We start from the raw sequence: 10,306 nt of genomic DNA, 5'->3' as shown, positions 1-10,306 counted from the left end.
AGCAGTTTTGCCCTTTGCTTGGAAAGCAAGGTGTGTGTGTACCCAGAGCACTTTATGACCAGCAGAATCAAGTAGCAAAGCCTGCTATTTTTTTTTTTTTAAGTCCGTGACGTACTCTGTGATCTGTGTATATAAGAAGGTGAGGTATAGAACAGCCTTATGGACTCTGTGGGAGAGGGAGAGGGTGGGAAGATTTGGGAGAATGGCATTGAAACATGTATAATATCATGTATGAAACGAGTCGCCAGTCCAGGTTCGATGCACGATACTGGATGCTTGGGGCTGGTGCACTGGGACGACCCAGAGGGATGGTATGGGGAGGGAGGAGGGTTCAGGATGGGGAACACACGTATACCTGTGGCGGATTCATTTCGATATTTGGCAAAACTAATACAATATTGTAAAGTTTAAAAATAAAATAAAATTATTAAAAAATAATAATAATAATTAAAAAAAGAAGGTCTCTCTCAAACAGGATAGAAATGAATTGGAGAAAACAATTGTTTACGTGGTGGATATGTCTCCTTTGCCCACGTCCTGTTTGATAGTAATGAAGATTGCAACACCAAACGACCCCAGATATTCTGCTTGGAGTCACCATTCGTGATGATTGCTCATAGCTAATCAAAGGATGTTATGAAATGTGAGTCAGACAGCCGCCGGCTTCCTGGAAGTTCCAGAACCTGTATATAAAGAGGGAGCTTCCTAGTTGAGACACTGGAGCAGCAGAGAGGTAGGAGCTATCAGATTCCTTAAGCTGAGAAGGAAGACAGAGACCGACATGCCCAGACTGCCTCTGCTGCTGCTGCTACTCTGGGGCGCGGGGTCCCACGGCTTCCCAGCAGCGACTTCAGAAACACAGGAACAAGATGTGGAGACGGTGAAGGTAAATGCTCAACTTCACATGCCTAAGACGCAAAAGACTTATTTGTGTTTTTCCACAATATAACAGAATAGTATCAGTATGCAGTTCTGCTGGTGATTTAGTAACTAAGTCGTGTCCAGCTCTTTGTGACCCCATGGACTGGAGCCCACCAGGCTCCTCTGTCCATGGGCTTCCCCCAGTGAGCATACTGACATGGGTTGCCATTCTCTTCCCCAGGGGATATTCCTGACCCAGGAATCAAACCCAGGTCTCCCGCATTGCAGGTGGACTCCTGCATGGTGGGCAGATTCCTGCATTGCAGGTGGATTCTTTACTGTCTGAGCTATGAGGGAAGCCCCCAGTAATAGTATAATAGAGTTTATTTAAGGATGCATTTCCTACAAAGAGAGATTTTTTCCAGAAAGGGTATTTTCCCCCAAAATGTATCTAGCTGTGCATAGACTCTCATTTTCCAGTTAAAAGTGATAGGGAACTAAAGGAATAATATACAAATATGTCTCTATAAAATTGTAATTCTGACTTCATAGTAAATAGTGGTAGGAAGAGTTCTACTCCAAAATGAGTTTCCACCAACAATAAGGATAATAAGGACCATGCAACCTAAGTGGAACCTTTAAAAGTAGTGTTTTGTGTCAGGTATGACAGTATAAACCATCAGTATTTAGTAAAATTGGAGGATTTCTCATTCAGTCTTTCGATAATTTTATCTTTCATCAGAAATACCTGGAAAACTACTACAACCTGAACAGTGATGGGAAGAAAGTTGAAAGGCAGAGAAACGGTGGCCTCGTAATTGAAAAGCTAAAGCAAATGCAGAAATTCTTTGGGCTTAGAGTGACCGGGAAACCAGATGCTGAAACCCTGAATGTGATGAAGCAGCCCAGATGTGGGGTGCCCGACGTGGCTCCGTTTGTTCTTACCCCAGGAAATCCTCGTTGGGAGAACACAAACCTGACCTACAGGTAATCAGATTGAGCACCAGAGTGGGAGCGCTCTTTCCCATCAGAGCCATGAGAAATGAAATCTGATGTGTCTGTCTTTTATTCCACTTGAAGGATTGAAAATTACACCCCAGACCTGTCAAGAGCAGATGTGGACCAAGCCATTGAGAAAGCCTTTCAACTCTGGAGCAATGTTACACCCTTGACCTTCACCAAGGTCTCTGAGGGTCAAGCGGACATAATGATATCCTTTGTCAGGGGAGGTAAGCTCTTTTTGTAGCATGAAAGTATTCTTACCTTAACTTCCCCTTGCCCTTGAATCTCTTCAGCTTTGCAGATAGATTTCCTTGTTTAAAAAAGAGTGTTGATTTTACAGACTTAAGAAGGAAACAAGATCTCATTTGCTGAAAATCTGCTGGCCTCTTAGCAAAGTTAATGCTTTACTGTCCTGGGTTAAGCTAAATAAGAATCTAGAGAAACATCTGATGAATTCTGTTTCTTGCAGATCATCGTGACAACTCTCCCTTTGATGGACCTGGTGGAAACCTTGCTCATGCTTTTCAACCAGGGGCAGGTATCGGAGGAGACGCTCATTTTGATGATGATGAATGGTGGACCAACAATTTCCAAGGTAAGTCAGCTTGTCTTGCCTCTCTCAAGCCTCCCCCCTCCTCCCACCTTCTCAGTTCATTGTAATATTGGTTGATTTAACTGAAAGAATGTGCTAATAGAAATAGGTACTTTGCTGCTACCACTTAGAAAATTAACAACACATTTAGAAACTATAAGAGAATTACTTCTGTTAGTAAGACCATCTTACTGGTTACAAATGGGCTACTCTGAAATTTCTATTGAGAAAGTGTTGAAAATATTAATGTTTTCCTTGTGGGCATCTACACAGAATCTTTTTTTCCTGGAAACACACCAAAGTGTAACAATGTTATTAAGATATCTAGAAATTAAGGGAGAAGATACTATATATTTTTTCTAAAATTTCCAGCATTACGCATCTATCAGTCTATAAATAGGAAAAAAATTGTGTTTATAGAAGAATATTGCTTCTCCATGAAATAATATATGCCATATAACCACTGACAAGATTGACTACTCTGTGCTAGAGCCTTGGTTGGCTGAATTTGCTCTTTAATTGTAATCATAGAATTCAAGTTTTAACCAATCTCTTCACTGGCTCCCAGATAGCTCAGTGGTAAAGAACCCGCCTGCGAAATACAGGAGACTTGGGTTTGATCCTTGGGTCACGGAGATCCCTGGAGAAGGAAATGGGAACCCACTCCAGTATTCTTGCCTGGGAAATTGCATGGACAGGGGAGCCTAGCAAGCTGCAGTCCATGGGGATGCAAAGACTCAGACATGCCTGAGCATGTAATCGCTTCACTATTAATGAATGCATCCTTCTCACCTTTCAGAAAAAAAAATTATATACTTCAAAAAGCTACTGATAAAATAAGAACATTAATCCTTGTACAGTTGTAGATTACTTCTTACTTAAATGTCTCAAAACTGAAAACATTTCAATTAATTGCAAATGGGTTTATTGTCCCTTTTAGATTATAACTTGTATCGGGTGGCAGCTCATGAATTTGGCCATTCCCTTGGACTTGCTCATTCTACTGACATTGGGGCTCTGATGTACCCCAGTTACATCTTCAGTGGCGATGTTCAGCTTTCTCAGGATGACATTGATGGGATCCAGGCCATCTATGGTGGGTATACAGACAAACAGCATAGACAAGTGATCCTTAAAACATCCATTGTCTATCTTTTAAGAAGCCTTCATTGGTTATGTAGTTTTCCAAAGCCAGGCAGAACTAACTTCAGATCTCTTGTTCCTTTAGGACATTCCCAAAATCCCACTCAGCCAGTCGGCCCACAAACCCCAGAAGTGTGTGATAGCAAGCTAACTTTTGATGCCATAACTACAATTCGGGGAGAAGTGATGTTCTTCAAAGACCGGTAAGACAACAGTTCTTCTTTGCATTTTGTATTTGTAAGAATAATAGGACTCACTACTATGGGGCTATATGGGCTACTACTATGCTTCACATATTATTTATTACATTTGTTTATATACATAATTATAGTTATAATTAAGTATAAACAATAGCTTGCTCTTGCACAACATAATGAATTTTTAACAACTTTTTCCCCAGCATGTATTCTGTCACTTGATTCTCAGAAAACTTACCACTGACGTAGCAAATCAGTAAATATAATTCCATTTTACAGATCAGTAAAGCAGAGAAGGCAATGGCACCCCACTCCAGTACTCTTGCCTGGAAAATCCCATGGATGGAGGAGCCTGGAAGGCTGCAGTCCATGGGGTCACTGAGGGTCGGACATGACTGAGCAACTTCCCTTTCACTTTTCACTTTCATGCATTGGAGAAGGAAATGGCAACCCACTCCAGTGTTCTTGCCTGGAGAATCCCAGGGATGGGGGAGCCTGGTGGGCTGCCGTTTATGGGGTCACACAGAGTCGGACATGACTGAAATGACTTAGCAAAGCAGAGAAAAGGAAAGAGATCCTCAGGGTACCAAGTTCACTGGCAGCAGAGCAGTAATCGGTCTTCTGAACTCTGCTTCAGGCCTCTTCCCGTTTTTGTCACTCTTTGGGATGGTTAAGTACATCAGAATTTTGTTAGGAGAAATTGGTTCTTTTCACAGCACTATCATGCTGATGAGGGTTGTGTAGACCCCTTTGAAGTATCATCTTGGAAAAGACAGCCTTTCCAAAGCCTGTGGTCATAACAAGTCTCTGTGCCCCCACCACTGGGAGGAGGCAAAGACATGTAGGCGCAGGGAGACCCCCAGAAGTTCATGAGGTCCCGGAGGGGGTGGGGAATGGATGGTCACAGTGAGTTTCCGTCCTCAGAGGAGGGTCCCAGAGCTCCCTAGGTAGCATGAGACCTCGAGAAGTCTAGGGTCCCCTTGCGTGCAAGAAGTAGGGCTGCTCTGCATACAGTTCTGACTCCTAAAGGACCAGGAAAATAGTAACAGTCTTCTTCTGAACGGCACAGCCCAGCAAGCATAGAAAGTAGGGGTGCTTTAAAAGGCTGGCTTCTCCCCGCTCTCCTCTTGGAGTGCTGTTCTACTGGGTCACAGTCATAGCTGCCCCAGAAGGCAGGAGAGTCAGCTCCTCCTGCTTCCCAGCCTGTGCTTTACTATCTCGAGTTTAAGAGATAAGGACGGATACACGCAGCGGGTGGCTCAGTGCTGGGGAGTGCTAGGAAAGATAAGGCTTTCAAGGAAAGCTCTCAGTACATCAGGACAGCTCATCAAAGCAAGTAGTTGAGGGATGACCCCGAAGAACAGAGCCGAGTCTAAGGTGTGCAAGACCTGAGAGGACACTGAGGTCATTTAGACATCACCAAGTCGTGGAGACACGGACGGCAGGAAACTGACCGCGACTGGCCTGCCCCAGGTCTCACAGGCAGGCAGAGGCCACTGGATCAGAAGGCCAGAGTCTGCCCTGCGGATCCACACGACAGTTTATGCTTTGTCTTTACCCCAGTCCCTGTGGACCGTGGAGTCAACTTTGTCATTAACAAATAATAGGCAGAGCCGGACACGACTGAAGTGACTTAGCACAAGAGGGACTGTAGAACCAACTTTGTGAACTGCTGGTCACAGGAGCACACAGGGAGTGGCTAGGGTTTAAACTACCCTTTGCCTCTTATCAGTCGCATGGCCTTGGATACATCCCTCTGCCCCCCTGACCTCAGTTTCTAATCCGTGAGATGGAAGTAATGTCTTATACGATTTCTGTGAGGTAGGGCACGAAGTAGGTAGAGTTTGTTCGATATGCAGAATGCTAGTGTTGTGTTCTAGCCAGTGCCATTGGAGAATTTTGCAAGCTGGTTGTTAAACAGCATTATTAAACATTTAATTATATCAATTTAAAATTATATTTAAACCAAAGGCACTAAAACTAATTATAACTCATCCCTTTTTGTGTGTGTGTGTGGGGGTATGTGTGTGCGTGTGTGTTAGTCCCTCAGTCATGTCCAGCTCTGTGACCCCATGGACTGTAGCCCTCACCTACCAGGCTCCTCTGTCCATGGAATTCTCCAGGCAAGAATACGGGAGTGGGTAGCCATTCCTTTCTCCAGGGGATCTTCCCAGCCTAGGGATCAAACTCAGGTCTCCTCCATTACAGATAGAATCTTTACCATCTGAGCCACCAGGGAAGGCCCCATCCCTTTGCATCCCTTTGTATCCCTTTGCAATTATTTTGCTATATATTTCTATTTATTTATATTCCTGAGATGGCTTATGCCTGTATGGGGGAAATACTATACAGTTAGGTACCACTGCAAATGTCTTGAAATCTGCAGTGGTTGGAGTTTCCACCAAGAAAGTAAGCAAAGGCTACAGACCAGAGCTCCTGTCCACCTCCACTTTGGAGAGCCACATGTGGAACACTAGCCCACAGGCCACCAGTGCCCCTAGAAGGGCCTGGATGGCACCAGAACTTGCTATGTATTTGATCAAAGCCTTTTTTTTTTTTCAAATTAGGTTCTACATGCGCACAAATCCCTTGTACCCAGAAGTGGAGCTCAATTTCATTTCTGTTTTCTGGCCACGTCTCCCAAATGGACTTCAAGCTGCTTATGAGGTTGCCGACAGGGATGAGGTCCGGTTTTTCAAAGGTAATACTTCCAATTTTTGTTGTTCTTTAGTCACCAAGTCATGTCTGACTCTTTTGCAACCCCATGGATTGTAGTCTGCTGGGCTCCTCTGTCCAATTAGCTCTCAGTTTTTACCAGCTGGGGCTTCCCTGGTGGCTCAGAGGGTAAAGCATTTGCCTGCAATGCGGGAGACCCAGGTTCCATCCCTGGGTGGGAAGATCCCCTGGAGAAGCGAATGGCAGCCCACACAGTATTCTTGCCTGGAAAATCCCTTGGACAGAGGAGCCTGGTGGGCTACAGTCCACTTGGTCACAGAGTCGGACATGACTGAGCGACTTCACTTTCACTTTTTACCAATTAAGTTTTCTTCTGCTTTGGGTTCATGTATGAGATTACTACCGACTTTCTTTCCATGGACTTTTGACAAACTGAGCAGTCAGACCATGTCAGTGGGAGTCCATCCCCTTAGCTAAGAATTAGAGTGCATTTCTAAGGGAAAAAATTTGAGACACAGATTTCCTGGCTTGTTTGTGAATCTGGACTTATGAAAGGATTTTCTATGCAAACTATGTATTTTAAATCCTCTCCACCTCCCTGGGGTGTCCAGGAATAAACCTGAGAGGAACATTGGAGTCGCTTGGTTTCCTAGAGCCTGTTTTCCGCAAGTTGCTGTCCCAGGTCTGTGAGAATCACAGAATCTCACTTAGCAAAAGGCCCACAAAGTCCATCTATGTCGTCAGATCCTACTCCAGACCTTCTTGAATGTTACCAAGATTCCCAGGCAATTCATATGTACTTTAAAGTGTGAAAAGTCCTTAATTACCATGAATTGAATGAGGCAAACTTTTTGATTCTATCAGAATAAAACCCATATCCAATGATCAGCTCCTTACTTTGACAACACTATGCCAAGTAACAGTTTTTCTGCAAATATATGTTTGGCATAGTTATAGACAAACATTAAGACACCCGACCCAGTAATCCTCTCAAGGCAAAGAACTGAAAACAATTCAGATGGGCAATAAACTTTGAAATGAGCTTTCTAGCTCTTTTATAATGAAAATAAATAGGATTTTAGATACACAAAGTTTCAAACTGTCCCCCCTCCCCTCCCCGAGGGATAAATAAGAATATTTGTGCAATAAGAACAATGCTGGCTTCAAGATGTAAGACCAGTTTTATTTGACTTGGGGTTTACTAAGTATTGGAGAAGGAAAAGGCTACCCACTCCAGTATTCTGAGGTGGAGAATTCCATGGACTCTATAGTCCATGGGGTCACAAAAAGTCAGACACGACTGAGCAGCTTTTACTTCACTTACGGAGTGAAACATGCAGAATCTGGACACAGCCTAAATTTCAGGATTTGGAACCGTCTTCTAGTTAGATGCAATGATTTCTACCCAGGGTCGCAAGTCATTACAGACTGTGAGTCATTACAACCCTCTGGCGTTTAGGATACCTTGGGGTGAACTTCTGCAGCCTGTGGGCAACCTGGAGAAGCAAAGATTTCTATCCCTGTGGTGGCATGATGAACTCTTTAGTCGTTTGAACTTTAGAAAGAGGTCCCCAGCTCCATAAACCAATCATTCCCAAAGCTCGCTACAGATTAGAATCATCCAGGAAATGAACTTAAATATACTAATTTAATTGGTCTGGGGTAGGATATCAGCATCAGTATTCAGAAAAAACACAAAAATCTCCCTAAATGATTCTGATGTGCAGTGGGGACACTGCCCTCGCACGTGAGAGTAAGCATTTAGCTGGAGATCTGCTTCCTGTCTACTGGTGCCCTTGGCAAGGGTTTTCATCCCGGTTTCTTGATTGGCAGGTAACAAGTACTGGGCGGTTAAGGGGCAGGATGTGCTCCGCGGATACCCCAGGGACATCTACAGATCCTTTGGCTTTCCGAGAACGGTGAAGAGTATCGATGCTGCTGTTTCTGAGGAAGATACTGGGAAAACATACTTCTTTGTTGCCAACAAATGCTGGAGGTAAAGACTGGGTGCAGAACATGGGAGGACACCTGTCCTTTCTACGTAGAAGTTACTAGACTGACTCATTTAAGACACGAGTCTCATATTGCCTTGGCTGGCTGCCTTTGCTGTGAATGGCAGTAGCTTTTCTAGTTGCAAAGTCCATTGACCAGTAATGATCATATCTGTCCTAGAAATCCAGGAAGAACGTGAGCCTGAATTGAGAAAGATAATGTGAAGAGAAGGGCATTCATCTTCATAGAACTGCTGCAGCCACCAGGAACTTATCTTTCACCTCATTCGACATTAATGGCACCCACTGGAGAAGTTAGAATTAGATGTTATAATTCAGAGGGACCTTTTAAATTTTCTAGTCCACCCAGAATCCTACTCACCTCATCTCACCTCCTATTTTATACATAATCTGTGAAAAAGTTTTTATTACGTTCTTGCTGATGAATTCCTATACCTTTAACAAATAGTTCTGACATTCCAATTATTTTTTGACCAGGTATGATGAATATAAACAGTCCATGGATGCAGGTTATCCCAAAATGATAGCAGAAGAGTTTCCTGGAATTGGCAACAAAGTTGATGCTGTTTTCCAGAAAGGTGGTAAGTGAGTTTATATACTCCTCTCTTTTGTTGCCACAGAATATCATCAGTATTGTTATTTAGAACAGAAAATACCAAAAATATTTATTCTTAAAATGACTTTGATTTTTTAATAATTCAGGTTAAACCTAGAAATCATTTGTATAATATAATGTCTCCTTTGTTTTACTTCTAGGATTTTTCTATTTCTTCCATGGAAAAAGGCAATACAAATTTGATCCCAAAACTAAGAGAATTTTGACTCTTCTAAAAGCTAATAGCTGGTTCAACTGCAGAAAAAATTGACCAATGTTTACAAGGTTAAACAGAAAAGTATGTTTTAGAAGTCTAGGGAAGGTGTTTCCTGAAGAGCCTTCTGTTGTGTTAGTCACTCAGTTGTGTCTGACTCTGTGATCCCACGGACTGTAACCCACCAGGCTCCTTTGTCCATGGATTCCCCAGGCAAGAATACTGGAGTGGGTTGCCATCTCCTTCTCCATGAAGAGCCATATATTTAAATAAAATAAAGTTATTAAGTATAATCTTATTTTTAAGCATAATCTTATTTATACCTCATTCAGCATTTTTTTATGATTTAGAACGTAATTTTTATATACTATATACTACTGTAATTTAGTTCCCCAAATGAGGCCTAACTAAGGTCAGGGTTACAGCTTATGGATTCATATGGGCCAGTTTTACAATGAGAGAAACTCTTCTGCAAAATATGAGACTCTGACATTGATAGTGGAAAACACTCTCAGTGATGTCTTCTCTCTCTCTCGAGAGACGAGATATGAGCCTTCGCCATAGAAAACAATTCAAGAACGTATGAGCAACCATTACTACCATCCTGATACGCAAGGGACAACTTTGTTATAAAGTGTTTTACGTTTGAAATAAAGCCATCCCTGTCTCTACTGTTTCTTAAACTTTCTATTATATTATGTTATTATTTCTGATTTTAAAGTCACTCAGATATTTTCAAATTTGAGATAATAATTAGACAACTATGCAATATATTCATGTGTGAAATGAGAATAGATGAAAAGTTCAGATATTCTCCCTTCTCATGGAATTTACATCATACAGAAGGGGGCAGAATCTATCTTCCATGCCCTTATAAGGGTTCCAAACTTGCTTTTTGGTAAGCTCAGTGACATCATGGCAGTGCTTTCTAAGGGCCAGTCCTCTTCTCTCCTTCTGAGTACACGGAAGGGTTATATTTTCCAGTTCAGTTCCCCTCAGATGTGGAAAGGAGGA

The 10,306-nt window shown here is 42.6% G+C and overlaps 1 protein-coding gene across 1 annotated transcript; it reads left to right on the top strand.

Moving 5' to 3' along the window:
- The first annotated feature begins 708 nt into the window (after positions 1-708).
- Positions 709-9,980, top strand: MMP1 (matrix metallopeptidase 1). Its single transcript, XM_044929809.2, has 10 exons — positions 709-886; positions 1,604-1,848; positions 1,942-2,090; positions 2,333-2,458; positions 3,396-3,551; positions 3,684-3,801; positions 6,363-6,496; positions 8,305-8,467; positions 8,961-9,064; positions 9,240-9,980. The coding sequence occupies exons 1-10, from the start codon at positions 782-784 to the stop codon at positions 9,347-9,349; spliced, it is 1,410 nt and encodes a 469-aa protein (XP_044785744.2). The 5' UTR covers positions 709-781; the 3' UTR covers positions 9,350-9,980.
- The last annotated feature ends 326 nt before the right edge of the window (positions 9,981-10,306 follow it).

The sequence above is a fragment of the Bubalus bubalis genome, chromosome 16, assembly GCF_019923935.1.
Source record: "Bubalus bubalis isolate 160015118507 breed Murrah chromosome 16, NDDB_SH_1, whole genome shotgun sequence".
NCBI lineage: Eukaryota > Metazoa > Chordata > Mammalia > Artiodactyla > Bovidae > Bubalus > Bubalus bubalis.
Note: the sequence above shows the minus strand (reverse complement) of the source record. Positions and strands in the feature narration are given on the sequence as shown.

Excerpts from the sequence above, each read along its gene's own strand:
- MMP1 (XM_044929809.2), top strand. The coding sequence starts at position 782 with ATGCCCAGACTGCCTCTGCTGCTGCTGCTACTCTGGGGCGCGGGGTCC. Across the intron at positions 8,468-8,960 it reads GTTGCCAACAAATGCTGGAG|GTATGATGAATATAAACAGT; the intron begins GTAAAGACTGGG and ends TTTTTTGACCAG. Across the intron at positions 9,065-9,239 it reads TGCTGTTTTCCAGAAAGGTG|GATTTTTCTATTTCTTCCAT; the intron begins GTAAGTGAGTTT and ends TTTTACTTCTAG.